The following is a 20,881-nucleotide window of genomic DNA, read 5'->3' on the forward strand; positions in this document are numbered from 1 at the left end:
AATTCAATAAAACAGAAGAGGTCAATTCAGTGTTAGCTCTTATTTAATCAGTTAAAACTAGCAAAGCTTCTCCAGACTTACCGGGGTTTGGACAGCAGTGTAAGTCTAGACCAAATCTAACTCCTAGGGATAATTTCCCCAAATTCCTAGGGATAGTCTGCAAGGTTATTGTTCAGCAGAAACAACAACCTGGTAGACAGACAAATAGATGTACAATTTACCAGCAACTTATAAATCCTTTGTAACAGGAGAGGTGAATTGAATTAATGCCAGGCTCATCCCAGTGACTGTTTCTAAGGAATCACACAGGAGTTTCCCCCTTTGCCAGACATAGCCCTAAACCAGGAGGCCTTTGGAATTTGTGTGCCCTGAGCTAGATTTCTCCACTCAGCCACTAAAGCCTTGTCTGATCCACAGCAACACAACTCCTGCCACAAACACAGGCAGTTCTGCCCAGGAACACACTGCCAGGCATTCTGAAGTTCCAGTACCAGACAAGCCACAAAATTAATCAAAATTAATCATTTTGCATCACAAGACATTAGGCCAGGAAGATCCTTAAATGACTTCTCAGGAAATTAATGTAATGGGATCATCCATTGTCTGTTTTTCTTCTTTAAGCAGAACAACCATCCCCAACAGAGATGCTCTATATAGTGTAATGCAATCAAACACAAATCACAGCAAAGTCTGGCATGTTGTCCCCAGCTCCATTCTGCTTCCTTCCAGCTACAGCTTCCATATTCCACATTCAGCATAAATGCTCTATTTTCCATTCCATAAATGTTCTATTTTCCAATTTGAATTAGGACAGATCCTCTCTGGACAAAACCATCATTGGTGACCACTGTAATTAGAGAAGGGTGAATTCCCACAAGTGTCTCCTCTTGGATAGTTTTTTGGACAGATTTAATGCCCAATACCATTTCCATACCCAAGCTGATGGGACACAAGGACAGTCTTACACTCAATAATATCTGCAGCCTAAAGATTATGGAAAATTCATAAATCAATACAGATCAGTACAGTTTCTGACTGGTAAACACTCTGTTGTGGAAATCCAAACAGGAAAGAAGTAGTCTTCTCAAAAACTAACAGAAAAAGGCAGAAATAAGTGATGGGATTAGAATTATCTATGGACTATGAATACCTGCACTAACAGTACATTTGTGTAGGATGCTGCAGCCTCAGGATGTGTCTCCACTGCCTTAACAGAGCCAACCCTGCATGTGATGCTTTTGTGCTCAGAGATGACAGATGACTGAACTCTTCAGACAAAGGGAAACCACTCAAATAGGGGCAGTCCTCACAAAATGCAGTTCTTTTGGTAATAGCTGTCCAAGCTGAACCCAGTCCTTCACAATCTGGAGCAGCAGAGTAAAGAATGGGCTATGCATTATTCACACTCTGTCCATATTCTTTTTTCCCCACTCCCTCAGTATCTGAGTTTAAAAGACCTTAGTCTTGTCCTGATACAGGATAAATCAAAGCTGAAAAAAGCTCAGCAGAATGGAAGAAACTCTTTTCCACCAACATTAGTATGGAATACAATGTTCAGGCTGGCAGCTGGATTTGCTCCCCCTGTTTCTCAGTAGAGAGGTACTTTAGGCACTGAAGAGGGGACAGGGAGGAAGGTGAAAATGAAGGGTGGCCAGCAGGAATTTATGATGCTGTACAAGGCACTTCAGCTCCCCACAGACACTGCTCTGCCTTGACAGCTGGTGGCAAGGCCACAGCTACAAGTGGAGTGTATCTATTTAACTTCACACTACATCATCTTCTCACCTCCAGCTCACTCCACTTAGCAAAATTCTGCAGTGCAGATTCATAAAAAAGTTTAATTACAAAAAATCCCCCAACCCTACAGCAACAGGCAACTATCATCATTCATTTTCATGTGTGTCATGCTTGAAAAAGCTTTGCATATTTTAAAAAGCTATGGATCAACTAAACCTGTCAAAATCCAATCTCTGTATACTTCAGACTTCTACATTTGAGTAAATCAGCACAGCTTTTATGGGTCCATAAAATTCTGACTCATCTCCTTCAGACTGGTTTTTTTCTTCACCTCAATTTGTTCTCATTACCAGCTGAAGTTAATGAGAAGGCATTAAAGAATGATTTGCAGAGAGATTGGATTTCTGCTTATAGTGGCCACAGAAATCAAACACACTTCCTTCTCACCACTAAGTAATTTGTAATTTGATTCGTTACTATTATACCAAAAATTCTCACCTTCCCTCTGTGCCACAAACACAGACACATTTCTCCTTCAGCTCAAGAGAAATGCCACCTACACCAATAGAATCAGAGATCTATTCAGGTTGGAAAAGCCCTCTGAGATCATGGAGTCCAACCACTCCCAGCACTGCCAAGGCCACCCCACGTCCCCAGGTGCCACATCCACAGGGCTGTTAAATCCCTCCAGAGCTGGGGTCTCCTGCACTGCCCTGGGCAGCTGTGCCAGGGCTTTACAACCCTTTCAGTGAAGGAATTTTCCCAATATCCAACCTGCCCCTCCCCTGGCCCAGCCTGAGGCCATTCCCTCTCCTGTCCTGATTCCCTGGGAGCAGAGTCCAACCCCCCCAGCTGCCCCTCCTGTCTGGTGCAAGCAATGCAATAAAGCCCTCAAACCTCAGAGTACAAGTTAACATCCCCAACAGTTGTTGGCACAGTCCTTACAAAAAAGCCCTATTGTTTTAATCCCACTTCATATAATTTTAATAATTTAATAATTTACATTTCCTGCACTCCCATAACCTCTCTTGTCCACGTGCAGGGCCTGCACAAGCGTCACTACCACAGTCACCTATAAAAAGTCCACAGCATGCCTCCAGTTAGAACCCAGCATTTTGATTTTAATCATTCACTTCCACATCTACATTAAACCCTGAGGGTTATTTTAGTTTTAATTTGTAAAATGTTCAATGCCATTTTCTTCCAAGACAGGTTGCACCATCATGGCCAGTTGGTAAGCCATGGTTCCAAACTCATTAAGTAGAATGATTCATACTTCAAGAGGGATTTGGTAATGGTGGAAGTCTCCAACAGTGAGCAGAGAATAGAGGAGAAAGCTTCCAAAGGAAGATTTGTAACAAACCCCTCCCACAGTTCCAGACTAAGACAACAATGTCAACAGAAGAGCACCTCATGTCCCAGTGGGCTCATTAAAAACCCGTGTCCGTATTACCAGTGCCCTCATTGAAACCATTCCAGCACCAGGGGCACCCTGGGTGACCCAGTGGCAGGCAGGGCTGTGCTGTGCTGTGCCATGCAGCTGCACTCACTGGGAGGGTGGGGGGCCATGCAGCTGCAGTCACTGGGAGGGTGGGGGGCCATGCAGCTGTGCTCACTGGGAGGGTGGGGGGCCATGCAGCTGCAGTCACTGGGAGGGTGGGGGGCCATGCAGCTGTGCTCACTGGGAGGGTGGGGGGCCATGCAGCTGCAGTCACTGGGAGGGTGGGGGGCCATGCAGCTGCAGTCACTGGGAGGGTGGGGGGCCATGCAGCTGCAGTCACTGGGAGGGTGGGGGGCCATGCAGCTGTGCTCACTGGGAGGGTGGGGGGCCATGCAGCTGCAGTCACTGGGAGGGTGGGGGGCCATGCAGCTGTACTCACTGGGAGGGTGGGGGGCCATGCAGCTGTACTCACTGGGAGGGTGGGGGGCCATGCAGCTGTGCTCACTGGGAGGGTGGGGGGCCATGCAGCTGTACTCACTGGGAGGGTGGGGGGCCATGCAGCTGTACTCACTGGGAGGGTGGGGGGCCATGCAGCTGTGCTCACTGGGAGGGTGGGGGGCCATGCAGCTGTGCTCATTGGGAGGGTGGGGGGCCATGCAGCTGTACTCACTGGGAGGGTAGGGCACTGCAGTCCGGCCGTCCTTGCCCGGCGGCCGCTCCTCGGAGCCCGGGGCCGGCAGCTTGGAGGAGCGCAGGGCTGGGGACACGGCCTGCAACAAACACTGCATCAGCACCCCCTGACACCCAGAGCCTGCACTGCAAACACACTGCCTGCTCCTCTGCTCTCCACACACTCCCCACAAGGAGCCTGCATTTCTTTCCCCCTTTCAACACTAAAAACAAAAAGAAGTATTTGCCTGTCTACAAATCCCCCCGTAAACTGATGCATACGTACAACTGTATTTTTGTATTTCTAAACACACACGGATTATATTCAAACATTAACACAAGCCCTGAGCTTGCAATGCACGTGACTGCTCTATTTGTTTCCATGTTTGGATTACTCCAAGGCAGTAATGGGAATATGACACTGAGACTAAGCCCAACACATGCAAATGTTAAGACAGGAAAAATGTTAGGGCTGTCCAGGGCAACTTCAGAGAAAGAAGTAATTTTTTATTTTGACAGAACAGTCCTCTGGTAGATTTGCATATTAACTGTGGCATCATAAGTGCAGTTTGTGTGGAACCACAGTAAGGAAATTGGTGCACTTAAAAAGTCTTGCCAAGAACAAGGCATAAGACTTTTAAACACTGTTACCTACTAACAGTGTCTTTAAGACTACCTTCTGTATCATTATGGCTGTATTAGATTATGCTTAAAAATAGTGACTATCCAAATCTTTGCCTTCCCAGGCAATTTCCCCTCCCCGCCATAACAGAAATAAATCTGCATTTCTTCTGTATTTCCTAACATGCAGCAACTATTTCTCTTTGCACTGAAATAAAGTGCTTGGAGGAATATAAGGGAACACGAGTCAGGGAATTACTGGAATCCTGTAAGGTTGTATTTCTCTTTCTTTGGGTGGGTTCTCAGACAAGGTAAAAGAACCCATCACCAATTAATAAAACTTGGATCTTTTCCATCATAATTCTCAAACACAAAAATTCTGACCAAAGTCCACGATACAGAACTAGACATACCGGATTTATAAAGCAACTGCATGGCTCTCCCTATGGAAGCTCTTACAGCCTGTCCATACAGGATGGATCTCCTGAAGGATCTCTCTCTTAGCCAGCAATCCTTCCTAGCTAAAATCCAAGCCTGCCTACCTGGAAGCTCCCCCCCAGGACTGCTGTTTCTGGCCTGCAGAGCAGTGGCTGGCACAGACTCACCCCCAGCTCATCCTCGTCGGAGTTGTCGAAGATGTTGTCGAGGTCGCGCAGGGACGGGGCCAGGTCAGTGACCTGGGTGAGGCTGCCAGAGCCGGGCCGGGCAGCGCCGTCCTGCCGGGGCTCTGCAGGGAGAGGCACCACAGTCAGGGGAGGGATGGCAGCACAGTCAGGGGAGGGATGGCAGCACAGTCAGGGGAGGGATGGCACCACAGTCAGGGGGGTGATGGCACCACAGTCAGGGGAGGGATGGCAGCACAGTCAGGGGAGGGATGGCACCACAGTCAGGGGAGGGATGGCAGCACAGTCAGGGGGAGGGATGGCAGCACAGTCAGGGGAGGGATGGCACCACAGTCAGGGGAGGGATGGCAGCACAGTCAGGGGGAGGGATGGCAGCACAGTCAGGGGAGGGATGGCACCACAGTCAGGGGAGGGATGGCAGCACAGTCAGGGGGTAGCAATGGGAGCACAGGGATGTGAGCAATGAGAGCACAGTCAGAGATGTGAGCACATGGCAGCACATGGGAGCACAGCAGCACCTCTGCCCCCCTGAGCCCTCTGCTGTGCTCAGCAGCCACCCAGGCTCAGTGGGGAAACAAGGAAAGAGCTGCTGCTCATTTAACAATCTAAAAAATATATAATTGTTTTTATAAAAAGGACAAGGAAAATCAAGTTTTTTCCAACTAGGGAGCTGTCTATAGCTCTGATGTAAGAGACAAAGTTCAGATTTTTCCTTTCAGATGTTATGGCATATGGTATTTTTGCTTTGCAGAGCAAATCAAAGAACTTTAACTCACCAGTTTTAGGAGCAGAACTGAAAATGGACATGGCATCTTTTCCATCAGGAACTGGTGTGGAATGGGCCGTTGGGGGGATTTCCTTGGAACCATCTTCTGACTATACAAAAAAATCAGAGAGATTTCATAGATACGAATTTAAGCTGTGTAAGAAAAAATGTTTTCCTATGTCCAGCCAGACTTAGGGGTCTGAGTTAAATAAAAGATTTAACAAAGGATTCCATGGATATCATTCATTCCTGACAGCTGGTCCAGGTAATTAACCACCTCAAATTCTCCAGGAAAAAACACCTTTTAGAATGTTTGCTTCCACAGCCAGACACCAAAACAGCTCCATAAGGGATAGGATACATAAGGAGCATCGTGCAGGTGATAATATAAAATAATAATTAAAAAAATACATAAACAGGACAAAAATATACATGTCTGATTTTGTTCTGTTGAACAGACTTGTGTCTTCCAGAGAGCTGTAGAACAAATGCTGTGCTATAGCATAACTCCCACAAGAACATTAATGCCAAGGACTGGATTTACACCTTACCTTGTTCTTTTTTGAAGGATCTTTCTCAGCCCCAAGTTTGCATTTTTTATTGACAGTGAAACTGTACTTGATGTCTCCATCTTCGAAGGTGTAAGGATCACTGGTGTCTCCCCAGCCTTCTCCAGGGGGTTGTAGTAGAGGCAAGGGGTCGAGATAGTTCAGGGTCTGCACTGGTTTCTGCTCTTCCAAAATTTTAAACCGTTTATTAGGCTGTGCTAAGAGCCTGAAGTGAAAATAAACAAGCAAAGCCACCATGAAACAAAAGCTGTCACACAAACATAGCCCATGGCTCACTCCATCCCCCTTAATCAAGTAGAAACATTTTTTCCTGAAAATAAAGGAAGTATAGCATACATTTAGTGTTAAATACCTTACTGTATATTAAGGCCTACTTTGGGACAATGAAAGAAGAATCAATTTTGTCACTATATAAATGAAAACACACTGAAGTCCAGCCTTCCCAGGCTGTGTTTTTCAGGCTGAAATCCTTTTCAGCCTAGTAAATTTCATTGCAATTACCAAACCCAATAGCCTTTTAACTCAGTAACTCTTCCTCAATTAATTTTTCCTAAAAATTTTCATTAACCTCTCTCTCTGGAGCATTTTTTAAAATGCATTATCAGAATGCTACAGTAATTTTTAGGCTAATATAAAATAGAAAAATATGTTACGAAGAGATTGATCATGTCTTGTAGTGTCCAACAGAAAACCAGATATGGAAAAGGCAAGTGTCTTGCAATAGAGTGTTTCTATTTAAATATTTGGTGCTCTCTGCATAATGCATGATGGTGAAGTGAAGCCTTAGCCTTTCTCAGTTGAAAAGCAGAAATCTGAGTGATGCCTTGGGTTTTAGCTTTTATATTTTTCAGATTCTCTGCTGCTTGGTGTGTGGTTGTGAAACTTCATGTTGGGTGCTGGTGAGTTCTCCTCACAGAGAAGTTGGACAGAGCAATTCCTTCCTAGGTAGAGAATCAAGGACACCCAGTGCCCAAAAATCATAAACAATGGTGAAGGGAAGGGGGCAAGCCAGGGAGCTGAAACTTCATAGCCTGGGCTGTGGTTGGACAATTGACCCCAACGTGTGGATGAACCAAACCTTACAAAAGTGTAAAACTCGTGACCAGAATCCATCTTGGGTTTGATTTGGGTGCAGCCCTGGCTGGGCTCTTGCACTGCCCAAGGTGAATCCTTTCAATAAATACCTACTGTATTTGCTTTGCTCTGTCCGGTCTCTGCTCCAGGTCAGACTTTCCAGGTGTCAGTTTGATTCAAGGTGCCCAGCCCTGCCCAGTGGTGCTCTCACCTTTTCAGTGCAGTGCTGTCGGGGCTGATCTCCATCCTGCCGTCACACCGCTCACACGGCAGCTCCGGCGGCCGGAACTCGGGGTCGGCACTCGAAGGGACACTGTAGGACCTCCACACGTCCACGGCCTCGTTGCTCTGAGTTATGCCACAGTACAAGGCTGTCTCACTGACCTCTGCCATCAGAGGTAACCTCTGTCCCACCAGGACTGTCCTGTCATCTAGGCTGGGCAGTGGCTGCAGCTCCAGCCCGCTGCTGTAGAGTGCTGGGTTCACAGGAACTGAAGGGGGGTCCAGGTTCTCCGTCTCCTGACCTCTGGGCTGGGGGCTCAGGGTGGGAGGCAGAGGGGAAGTGGGGGAACGGGGTGAATCCATAGGATTCATATTCATTTGCTTGCTGGGATTTCTAGCAGGCAGCGAGAGCGGCTTCTCGTATTTCCTGGAACCGGGCACTTCCAAAGCAGACTCCATCCCAGCCAGCCCCAGCTTCTGCCCGGACGTGTCCTGCTCCACGCATAGCTCTTCAGTCACCGAGGGCCGGTGGTGGAAGGGCATCAGGGGCCTTTTCTGCAGCTTGTCTCCCTTGTCCTGCCTCTCGGTGGTTTTGTGCTTTGAGGAGGCAGGAGGGGGCAGTGCCGAGGCCGCTGCCGTCCCCGCGCCGAAGCCGGGCTGGGGCAGCGCGGGCGGGCGGCCCGAGGCACCGGCGCAGCGCTGCTTCAACACCTTGTGCCTGCAGGGAGAGAAAGCACTCACTGCCTGCTGGGCACTCACAGCCCGGGAGCGCGGCCAAGGAACGGCACCGAGAAACCTCCTGCCTGCTCCACAGCTCCTAACTTCTGCCTCATGGAGGAACTTCGGAGAAATATTTTTAAATATTCAAAACAAAATAATGCAGTAGCGTACGATCTTATCACTGGCTTCAAATGGCTTTTTTTGACTTTGTATCCAGTATCTTTGAGACTGAGAAGCACAGGATTGAATTTCAGTGTTTCACATCCTGCTAAAAAGTATTTTCATCATACTGATGATTATTCCTGAGGATGTGACAACAGAGATATAACTGCCCATACTTTTACTGGTGTTTTTTTTGTATTCAGGGCTTTTTGCTTAGCTGTTTATTTGATTTTATTAAGCTAAATAGAAATTGAAAGATGTGTTTGTGCTTAACATTGCAATCCATTTAAAAATAAGCACTATTTCAAAATTAAAACTCTATCCCTACTTCATGAACAACAACAGGACAACAAAAAACCATTTCAAAACATATAATTTGCTTTCTACTTGAAAAGATAACCTCCATGATCAAAAGTGAAGCGGACTAGACTGGAGACACCCAACCCTGTGTACAGGTGCAAACACAACATCTTATGTTTGCAGCTCCCTGGAAGCATGCAGGCTGTGTGGGGTTATCCCAGCTTTACCAAGGCTTTGCTGTTCCCAGGACAGGCTGCAGATTCCCTGCAGCAGCAGATGGTCTGTGCCTGCAATCACCCTAATGTGCAGCTAATGCCCTGGTAACTGGAGATTTGCCTTAAGCATGTTCATGTAACATTTCATTGCCTTAATTCTCCATCATTCACCATATTCTAAGTGACTGTAGAGAATTATTTCAGACATTCTGCTCCTCACACACCAAGCTAGGTCTGCAGGAGACTGAATTTGATGCTGAGTACCAGACAGCCCTTTGAGACTCCAGATCTAAGACCATATCCTGACATTTATCCAGTACATGGAATGTGCACAGAAATGACTAAAACAATTTCTATATGCCAGCAGCTGCTCAGGTTCTGCAGCTACACAGAAAGTATTTATTGCTGTTTGAAATCAGGTACTGCCTTCATTTAAGGATAATGTTTCCATTTCCCAGCTGCTGTGTTTACCAACTGCAGCATGATGCAGTTATCACTGGAGGGATGAACAGACAGTGTGAAACTGCAAGTGCAGCTGAACCCATCCATAGAACCAGGCTCCCACTGCCCACTATTCATTCCCATGATTTCTAGACAAAGCTGGACCTCAGTTTTCCACAGGAAACATTTGGCATTCTGCTAAAACATTTATCTGTTCCACATTCTTGAGTATATAAACACAAATGTGTATAATCAGGGGGGAAGAGCTGCAGAAAGCTTCCTCTCACTTGGGATAGAGCAGGGAGTGTCCAGGTTGAACGTTCCACCCTTGTAGGATGCACAGACCCTTCATCTCTTCCTCTGACTACACAAAGAACTTCATTCTTAGGGAATAATTTTTTTGGGGGATAAAGGTGCTTTTATCACCTATTGATCTTGGGAATTAAGAACTTCAGCAGAAGCATTTCACAGGACTATTTCACTGCAAGCTGAGGATTTTTTCTAGCCCTATAACACCTGATAGTTTTAAGAATGGTTAAGTACATTGGTGATGATGGTTTGCCTTTCCTGAGTGAGGAGTTCTGGAATTCTAACCACTCAAAGATGACAGATAACTTTAATAACCTCCTAAAGTGTTTGTGTGAGAGAGCTGTGAATGCTTTCTGATGCAGTGACAGTGGGTGACCAGGCTGCAAAGGTTTAATATTCACTTGGGTGGGTTTTGGTGCCATGGCAGATTGATCAGAGGCATGTGAAGTGACCTGTAAGGATGTTTTCCCTCTTCCTCCAAATACCAGGATGCTCACAAACTTAGGCAGATCCTGCCCTCTTCACCACAAGCCTTAACCACTTAACCAAAGGTTACAGCTCTGAAAAGCAGCAGGATGAATTCCTTATGAATGAGAACTGTTGAAGTGATCCTGGCTCCAGGACCATAGATTTTCCACTTGGATTGGCTCCTGCAAGTGTCAATGGGCCGAGATGCAGATTCATCCCAAAATGTGATCACAGGTTTGATATTACAATTTCCTCTTGCCTCAGCTAAAGCATAACTCTCTTCTGTCAGTGTACCTCTGCCTGAATTAAACAGGGCTCTCACAATATGACAAATGTTTATTCTCTTCAAAGCTCACCTGGAACAAGAACAACTGACTCTTTGGACTGGATCCACAAAATCCCAAGAAACACTATTGTTAGGAACTTCCTCTTCCAAATTTGCAGCTGTAATTTGATTCCTCCTGAAGAAGAGAAAATTATTTTAGTAATTAGCACCTTTAGAAGAACAAAATTTTTAAAATGTATATGCATAAATTCATATATGTTCCCCTCAGATAAATTACTTCCTTCTACCTGACCTTCGAAATTGACAGCAGAACCCTGTACTACTCCTTAAATTTACAGCTTGATTTGTGTAGGAGGAAGGTCCCAGCTCTGCCTCAGATAATTCTGTCTGGAGTCTGAGCACAAGAAACAAAGGGAAAGCAATTTAAACTGCTTCTGGCAAGTAGTCTGACATACCCAATGAGGAAATTGCATGGAAATAGGAAAAAAATATTTCAGGGTTCACCATGCTGTGATACACTTTAAATCTCCAGTACTAAAGGTCTATGATACTAGCATCAATTTATACACCCTTGTCAATTGAAATTTTAGTCCAATTCATGTAATGCTTTCCAAATACTCCCCTTAGAGCCCTAAATATCAAATATATACAATTTGTTCTGCAGTCACACAGCTTTCAGTGTAGTAACTACAACTGGAGATAGAAGCTGCCATCACTAAATCTGAGAGCACTTGGCTGAAGGCATAGCCTATGGATGTGTGGCCTCAAGGACTGTCACAATTAGGATACACAACTGCAAATACAACAGGAAGTGTCAGGAGCACTCAGCTGAACGCAAGGACAAATTTTCTTTGATAATACAACATTTTCTTTGGCATCATTAGTTCTGATTGGTGGCATGAGTCCTGCAAGGACTAACATTAAGGTAAACTATGACAATTTTAGCTGTATATTATGTGTTATAAATGAGCAAAGCATGAGGACTGCTGCCATACTTGGACTGTGCCCTGTTGAGGATGCATTCCTTCCACACACGGTGAACAATCCGGTTGTGAAATTTGGGAGTAATCTTGCTTGATTTCTTTGGACTGTGGACACTGACTGTGCCCTCCTGCACAGCTGGATGGCTGATGCTGCTCTGAGAGCAGCCACTTTCTCCTGCAAGAGAAAAATAAAGCATTAATGTCAGAACTGTCCTTCATACTGTCACTTGATATTTTTTCCTGGAAGTCTCTGAGCAGGCTGTTGACTACTCTGCTGCTCACACCCACTGGGGAATGCTCAGAGCATCCTTACAAAACACACTGCAAAGCAACATTTCCTTTGAGGCAACAAAGATGGCACTGGGTTGTACCACAGACCTGGACAAGAGTTGTGCACATACTGCACCTCATGTGATGTGATACACTCTGCATATAATATATCTATATATATCTATTAAAAATACACTCCCTAATAAATGGAGGTACTTTAGATAGCCCCTACAGCTCTGGACTGAATCACTATGAAATAGTGCAGATAGAGCTTTTTCATTATTATCCTGGATGCTAAACTTGAATTTATATAGTCTTTGGTGAGTTGCTTTAAAGACAAAATTTATTGTAATATGGATGGTCCTAAAAGCATCTATTAAGAAAAAGTATAATTTATGTAGAGTATTTCAAAGCAAGGATCAGTTCTTTATATTCGATATTAAATCTCACTGAGGAAATGAATGGATCACTGATGCTTTCCTACAGAGACAGGCTGGGAGAGCTGGGGATGTTCATCTGGAGAAGAGAAGGCCCCAGGGAGAGCTCAGAGCCCCTTGCAGTGCCCAAAGGGGCTCCAGGAGAGCTGGAGAGGGACTGGGGACAAGGGATGGAGGGTCAGGACACAGGGAATGGCTCCCACTGCCAGAGGGCAGGGCTGGATGGGATATTGGGCAGGAGTTGTTCCCTGGCAGGGTGGGCAGGGCCTGGCACAGGTGCCCAGAGCAGCTGTGGCTGCCCCTGGATCCCTGGCAGTGTCCCAGGCCAGGCTGGATGGGGCTGGGAGCAGCTGGGACAGTGGCAGGTGTCCCTGCCCATGGCAGAGAGTGGAATGAGTTTAACTTTAAAGTCCATTCCAACCCAAATCACTCTGGGATTCTGTGCCATTTCCTTACAATATGCTTGAATTGAAGTAGTAGAATCAAAATTGTCTTTGGTGAGATTTTCCAGTTGAGATCTACACCACTGCAGAAATTTCCAACAGCTTATCACCAGTAGATACACTATTAACACAGCATATGATATTTTCAGTATGTATTTTCTGTATGATTATCAAAGAGATAATAAATTAAGATATTACTTCAACATGTTTGAGAGCCTGAAAACTCTCTGCACTCCATTCCTTCCTGTGATGCAGAAGCCTTTAGCAGCTATTGTATAAGCAGATGCTGCTTTTTCTGCCTGCAATGTGTTTTTGTTTAGCTGAACTGAACTCCAGCAGATCCATCTTGCCAAGCCTGAGCTGCAGCAGCAGAGGGAGCTTTGGGTCCACTGGCCTGGGCAGGAGTCCCTGCTCTGGGCTGGGGCTGGAACAGCAAGGAGGGATGTGCTGCATTCTCACAAGGTCACCCAGGGTACAGAACACTTTGTGCTCCTGCTGACGCCATCCAAGCAGCCTCAAGTGTGAAGTGCTGAGGGCACTCAGTGCTGCACATCACTGCAGCTAACAGGGAATCCTGCTGCTTGCCACCAGGTGACTTGCAAAACACAACTTCTGAAATGGTGCACACGCTGCCTAACCCTCAGCTTGCATTCTTCCCGTTATGCATTTCTTTCTCCACTTAGATCTTCCCTGATTATCTTTTTGTAAAGTGATGCATTGAAATCCCTGGCCATACTGAGGCTTGTGCCTTTAACCATGTATTTCACTGGCTTTCAAATGCTCTCCAACAAGTGGGAACTTGACAGATGATGAAAAAACAAACAGGTAAGAACTTCAGAATTGGCAAATGTGCCCTCCTTTGGAGAGGGGGAGAAGGAATATGGGATAGACAAATAACACATGCACACAGAGGCATCACATGTCAACAGCAGGAGGAAAACAAGGAAAAGTCTGATGTGAAGGGAAGGACAGGGGGCACAAGAGGATAACTAAGGGACTACCAGGGCTTTCAAGTTGCATTGGAATGCATGAATTATTGCTTTTTATAATTATGTAATATTTTATACTATACAGCACAGCAATATACAGCATAACAAGAGACAGAACTGTACAGCAGGCAAAAACATTTTGCACTCCCAAACACTGACACTAATTTTTATCCATGAACATCCCTGACACAGTTCTGGAACACACAGAGATACCTATGGCAGGCAATGGTACAGAGAGTGGAGGGTACAGCAGCCCCTCACTAGGGGCCACCACACAACCCCTGCAGTCAGACTGGTTCCACTGGTGAAAAATGCCATTTTCCAGTTCCAGCAACAATTTGTTTTATTACATATTTTAGACACAAACATGGAAAATATGATTAAAAGAGAAATGAAGAGATCATCTAGTCCAGTCTTTGCTTTAAAGCTGGATCAACAAATTTAACTAATCTGTCTCCTAAAAACAACCTTACAAAATGCCCCAGCAAAACCTCCCAAAACCCATCACCCCTTTGCTAATGGAACTTGTGTAGCTTCCCAACAGCCAATTTATTCTACCATTTCATTATCCTTCCTCAGAGCAAGTTTTTCCTCCTGTTTAACCTAGTTTTGCTTTGCACCAGTTTCAATCCATCACATACTGGTTGCAGAGAAAAGCCTATTCTTCTTCTCCTTGGAATTTCACTTCTCTAGACTAAACCACCTCAGTTCTGTCCATCTTTTCCTGGAGGTCCTGTTTGCAAAATCCAGGATCACTCTCAGTATACTTTCTTGGACTCCAGTCAGTTTGTCCCCATATTTAGGTGCTCCAAACTGGACATGGCACTAAAGCCACGTTTTAAACAGTATTGGGCAGAACTGAAGTATTATTCCTGTGCCTCACACTAATCCAGTTTATGGGTCCCATTAGTGCTTCTGGTCTGCATGAAATACTTTTCCAATCCATTCCTCCAGTTTTCCAAGGTCTTTTAAAATGGTTTTTGATAAAAAGGAATCCTTTCATTGTTTCCTGAAGAGGCACCCCTCTGATACAAATTCATACTGCCCTCAAACAATAGCAGAGATCAAACAGAAGCTGTGACTGCCAGATTGGACAAACACTTTTATATAAATGATAGTTCATAAATATTCAAAAATAGAAACCCCCTTGTGATACTGTACAAATGTAACAGGGTTTTGAAAATTTTAAATATACAACAGTACATTAATATATGCATCAATATTTGAATAGATTGTTATTTAAAAGGTGATTTTCTTGCTTCAGTTAGTTATTAATTAGTTATTCTTGCTTACTTTAATTCTCAGTTCCTTTGAAAAACACCATTCCAAGTGAATTTACATCTCATATTCTGACTTACTAGCAGTAAATACTAAATACTTTGATTGTCTTAATCTATAGCCACTAATCATGGACAAATAAATCCAGACATGTTTTCTTTGGTTTTGCATCCAGGTTCAAAGGTTGGACTTGACAATCTTAGAGGTCTTTTCCAATGTCAATGACTCTCTCTCTAGGACTGACCCTGTTGATGTGACAGAACTATCCCATAAAGGCCAAGTTTGGGAGTTCCTCAGTGAGAGTGTAACAAGGATTCTTTAGTCCCATCTGGCTGCACAGTCTCACAGAAACTTGTAGGGCCTTTGTGCCTTAGACACTTCTCTTGCTCTGTGAAATTTAGTAAGTGCTGCCCAACAGGTTCAAAAATTCTCCAAGTTCAAGAAGGTTGCCCAGGGGTGAGAGGTTTTTGTGTTGCTTTGCAGCACTGCACACAGATGTAGCCACAGGAAAGGAAGCTGAACTGAATTCACCTGTGTTGTGTAAAGGGGTTCTCACAGCACTGGCTTTCCTTCACCAAACCTACAAAGTCCTCCTCCACACTCCTGCATTGCCTGCTTTACCATGCCCCTGTTCACACAGGCACTCCCCAGGAGCAAAGCAAAGCCCAGAGTCTGGCTCCATCTCCCCAGCCCCTGCTTACCCATAACAGCCTGCTCTGGAGAGGTGGGGGGAGTCAGGGGCATCCCACAGGTACTGACAGGATCCTTCACGCTTCCAAGCCCCTGCTGTCCCACATTTATATGGCCTGCAGCACTGGCAGTGCTCTGTGACACTGGGATGTCACTCTGGGAGATGAGAACAAAGGCTGAAGGATACACCATCCTCACACCCCCTGCAGAGAGATGGAAAAACACAAGTCTGAGACACACCTGATAATATCCAGCAACCACAGCTACTTCCACTTTTTTCAATGTCAATTTGACAAAACTTATTATCTGAAATACAAAGAGCTAAGGAATTTCCATGCTAATATACATGCAGCCCTCTGTAACCAGCACAGAGCTGAAACAAGCAGCTCAATCCAGTGAATAATGGCATGTGGGATACAGGGAGTACAAAAGCTTGAGGCAACAGAACCACTCAGATGTTCCGGTGTCAAGAGAGCTAGGAGAGAATATAGGAAAATTATAATGGCTTTTTCTGATTAATTAGATGACTTTTCTTTTTTTTTTTTTCAAATCATGGGGAGGAAAATAATCCTTCAGGCAGAATATTGAAACTTACCAACAATGACTTCAACTGCCACAGGGAAATCGTTGTCATACCCCAGCTCTTCCTCCTCTTTCATGCCTTCCTTTTTCTTCAGCACCATGGGGTAGAAGTACTGCCACTCCTCCATGAGCTTCCGAGTGGCAGGGTCTGACATCTTGTAGGACTGGCCCGTGAGGGTCCCGTTCAAGCCATAAGGACTCACCAGCACTGCAACACAACACACAGCAGCCCTGAAGGATTCAGCAGCACTGCAGGAGAACAGGCACCAGCCCCACAGCAGGGCTGCTCCAGCTCTGCCTCTGCCTGAGCACTGAAGGGTCCAGGGAAAGCCCCTGCAAAGCCCAGGACAGGTGTGAATCCAAACCTACAGAGCATGAGCCCTCCTGAGCTAACACAAGACCCCATGGCAGTTTGGTCCATAACTTCCACAGCAAATGAAATTCCAGCAAGCCCAGTGTAGTGAAACAGCACTCAGGGATGAGCATTTGTGGAAAGAAGAGAGGACAGGAACATTTGAGACCTCCCAGCATAAAAAAGGATAGATAATACATGAAGAGTCACAATAAATAAGGAAAACTACTTGCTTAACAACAGGTATTTTCATTCTGACTCAATTTTGCTTTTAGTTGTATTTGATTTGAGTTATGAATTCAGCTCATTGAAATTAAATGTATGACTGAAGTGCCTGAGCCTCTGTCAAAGCTTTACATTTAGACACAAAATGTTTTCAATAAAGTTTCTATAAATCAACATCTCTATAAATGATCATTTCATGTGTCTCTGGGCGTTTTTTTACTCTAAGTTGAACTTTACTAAGATTTCTTACTTTAATTGCTTTGAAATTATAATTTCAGACTAGTAAAGACAGCATAATGCAATGACTCAAAATTCTTAATTTTTTTTTTTTTTTTTTTTTGTAGAGCATCACATAAAAATTACATTATGAATTTACTAAGCCATCACGTTAACTCTGTAAAATTCTAATGTCTTAGACTGGCAAATAAATAGTCACAGATACTTAAAAGATTTTCATTGTTTCTACTACATTTTCACACCCACCCACCCCTTGTTTTTAAAATAAAACAGTAAACAGTTGCCAATGTATGAATGAGTCCTGAACCAGATAAGCTCATCATTTGCATCCCCATCGGATTCACAGGGAGACCATGTCAGAAAATCACCCGGGTGCAGTGACTTCCTTAAGCACTAATTCTTCAAAGCTGCAGTGGTTGCTGTGCACTGAGAAGAGGCAGCAGAGGGCTGGGCAGCTGTACCTTGGAAGGGCGAGGGGGAGGACTGTGCCATGTGGATGTGCTCCTCGGTGATCAGGTAGATGGGCTGGTGCTGCGCGATCTCCACGCTCGTGCACACGTTGCTCTCCCCGTGCAGGAAGAACGTGAAGGCACACGACAGGTGTTCACTGCAGGACACAGGGACAACAGCAGACATTTCTGTGTTAGTGTCTCCAGCAGGGAATCAGAGCCTCAGAGGCCAGGCACACACCCTCCTGTCCCATTCTGAGCCTCCTTGCCTGGCTGACAGTCACTCCACAGAGGGATCTGTCACCAGACAAATAATTAACAATGTTGGCAGCTGGCTCATCGATGTGTTTTCCTACTTGTTTCATTACAAATAAATGGAATTTTAACCATTTTAACCCCAAAACTATGGGTCTTCAGAAATTCTTCCAAGTTCACTCCATAATGAGGTCCAGTTGAAAAGGACTAACAAAAGAATAGGAAAGATGTTTGCCCAACATCTCCTAAGAATCCTGATGCATGTGAATATTACAGAAAGTTGTCAACAACCTAAGGTGAACCATGGATTTGCCACTGCTGACCAAATTTAACTTGAAATGAATGGTATTGAAAATGTTTTCACTTCATTCTACCCATAGTGTGACTCACATCATGAAAAACTATTTGCTTAAATATTTCTTGCTACAAAGCCATCAGAAAAAAAAAAAAAAAGCACATTTCATGTTTTTAATAATCATTTTAATCAACTAAAAATGTGCAGAGCTGCAGTAAGTGTGCAGAGACTTTTCAGAGCTGTGCAGTTTAATGGGTGTTGGCTTTGGCACAGGGCCAGCCCTAATGTGCCTTACACACAGCTCTCACTACCTGCACCAAGAGGAACAACCAGAGCAACTACAACAATTACACTTCAGGGTTTAAGTCAACCTACTGCTCTGCTACTGCTGCCAGCTGTTTTTAAACAAAGACACTGATGGTCAGAACTGGGAGCTGCTCTAATCCCACTCCACACATTGGGCAGAGTAACTTGGCATCCTGTAGCCCAAGTTACTCTTCTGTGAACCTCAAATCCTACCACAAATAGAGACCAGAGGAAAAAGCTCAGCTGAGAAAAACCTGGAGTGAAAATGTTACTGAAAAAGGCAACAGCTACACTGCCCTGCTGCTGCAATCCAAGATTCTGAAGTACTTTGTAACAATAATTCCACTAAATAAAAGGTTTCATTATGTTTCAATTTCCACAAAGGAAAAAATTTTTACTATCCTCAGTGCTGAAGTGGCAAATTGATCATTAAGTTTCATGGCGGGGGGAGGGGAGGGAGGGAACAGGACATGGGACAAAATGGGTCAGACTCCAGCTATTTCTATCCTGCCTCGAGAAGAGAAGCAAATCAATTAATGTAATAAAACCCCTTGAACAATGGATTTCTGCACATACAAGAAATACAAAATTACAGCAAAGTCCAATTATTTAATCAAAGCCCATTAGTTTCCTTACACAGAGTGAGCACCTTAAATATAAAGAAGGTTTTAATAAATAAAACCCCCATGAGAAATCTGGTGTAAGATCAAGTGGGGATAATGTCTGCAGAGAGCTCACGTGCAGCAGGTCAGCATTTCCAAAGCAGAGAGCAAAGCTGTTATTTTCAGCTCTTTTCAGCTGTCTTTAGTATATGCACAGAAACACTCTGGGTCCTGCAAGCTTCCTACAGGATTTAACTGTGGGTTTGCTTGGCTGCTATTGAACTGAAGGGAAAAAACTGGGACCATCCAGGGACCCTCTCAAGTGTCTTGCAAAGTGCTCTGGCATGAACAAATCACGTGCAATCTAATGCAACACTCACACCTACCCATAAACACTGTGAGGAAAGGAATACACCAAATCACAGCTTGAAAAACAAAATATTTATCTGAGTTTGGAGGGAAGGCAATGCATGCTGCTGACTTTCAACTGAGATCATGTAACACCAGAATTAGTAGTTGAGATCACAGAATTAGGTAACTTCAGACTAAGAGTACAGACAACTAATTGTGGGGGGAAGAGGTGTACACATAGACTATCAGCCCATTTGCCTGTCCTGAATGCCAGATAAAGGAATAAGAGCAATGAATGTTACTGCTTACACCCAGCAAATAAGGACTTCATCAGTGCAAGATGGATCATTTCTAGCACTGGATGCAAATGAAACCATGCCCAGCTCTAGGAAGAGAACAACAGAGCTGGCTCAGTCCAGCAGTGCTTTCCTTCAGAGCAGAGCTGGTGGAGCTGCTGGCACAAGGTCCAACTCTGCCAGCCCTGTGCCCTGCTGCCCTCCCTGACTCCCCACCAGCTTTGCCAGGGGACAGCCACTGACACACAAGTGAAGCTCTCTCTGGTGCCAGTCACTGGTGCCATAAACTCAGCTTTCAAGACCAAAAATAACAAAGATCAAGGCTTGGGGACATCCTGCAGTCGCCATCAGCTCCTGGCACACCCTGGGTGAAAGTTTCCTTCAGTAACAAATAAGAATTTGATTTGAGCACTCACTGCTGGGCTGTGTTCCACTCTGGCATGTACTCCCAGCCTCCTGACATTCCTGCATGCAGTACAGCTCACACCATTCCTAAAATACCAGCCCAAAGAAATCATTCTGGCTACAAATGTGAGCCAGATCTTGGAAAAAAAATCCAAGAGGAGAAACCTCACCCAGCTCCAAAGCAGCCAGCCTTTCACACAGCCCCAGCACAAGGCTTCACCTGATCCACCTTCCACTGAGCTCCACTCTACACTCAACCAATTCACATCACATAAAGCTCCAAAGCACAAAACTGTTCAGGTCCTCAGCAGAGTCTTCCAGCATTACCAATATCCAGTTTTCATACCAGACCCACTCCTCTCTGCATCAACAAAAAAATGAACACAAAATGCAGAACAGACTAGGGCTCCTAAAATCATGCAACACCATGTTCAGACTGATTTTTTATTTTATTTACATTTCTTCCAATCCAGTCCAAAAATTGAAGCTGACAGGCTTTTGAGAAGCCACTCCACTATCTCTGTAGGTTTTTAAACATCCTCATTTCTGTACTCCTTCTGATCAGATGATAAAAGTGTCAGAAAGCACCAGGAAGACACATGAAATGGCTTCCAAATGATCTCCCTACTCCCCAGTGTCTGATGGAAAACCTCGAGCTGCCAGCTCAGGACAGGTACAACAATACAAGTGCTGCTAATTTTGCACAGCTGTGCTGCACATTCACTTTGCACACACTAACAAATTACACCAGGAACAAAGGGCACTCAGAGGCAGGGTCTGACTCCTCCTCTGACTCTGTTAATAATAAATTCA

General features: G+C 44.7%; 1 protein-coding gene across 2 annotated transcripts in view; it reads right to left on the reverse strand.

Moving 5' to 3' along the window:
• MED13L (mediator complex subunit 13L) overlaps positions 1–20,881 on the reverse strand; it is a 167,612-nt gene that overhangs the window by 28,314 nt on the left and 118,417 nt on the right. For both annotated transcript variants that reach the window (XM_079322303.1, XM_079322304.1), the window contains exons 5-14: positions 17,571–17,716; positions 16,309–16,503; positions 15,725–15,916; positions 11,619–11,781; positions 10,694–10,798; positions 7,712–8,440; positions 6,409–6,631; positions 5,868–5,967; positions 5,074–5,195; positions 3,849–3,948 (exon numbers count right to left, since the gene is read on the reverse strand). In XM_079322303.1, the coding sequence (XP_079178429.1) occupies positions 3,849–3,948; positions 5,074–5,195; positions 5,868–5,967; positions 6,409–6,631; positions 7,712–8,440; positions 10,694–10,798; positions 11,619–11,781; positions 15,725–15,916; positions 16,309–16,503; positions 17,571–17,716 (2,075 nt within the window). The remainder of the gene's footprint in view (positions 1–3,848; positions 3,949–5,073; positions 5,196–5,867; positions 5,968–6,408; positions 6,632–7,711; positions 8,441–10,693; positions 10,799–11,618; positions 11,782–15,724; positions 15,917–16,308; positions 16,504–17,570; positions 17,717–20,881) is intronic.

The sequence above is a fragment of the Erithacus rubecula genome, assembly GCF_903797595.1.
Source record: "Erithacus rubecula genome assembly, chromosome: 19".
Lineage (NCBI taxonomy): Eukaryota > Metazoa > Chordata > Aves > Passeriformes > Muscicapidae > Erithacus > Erithacus rubecula.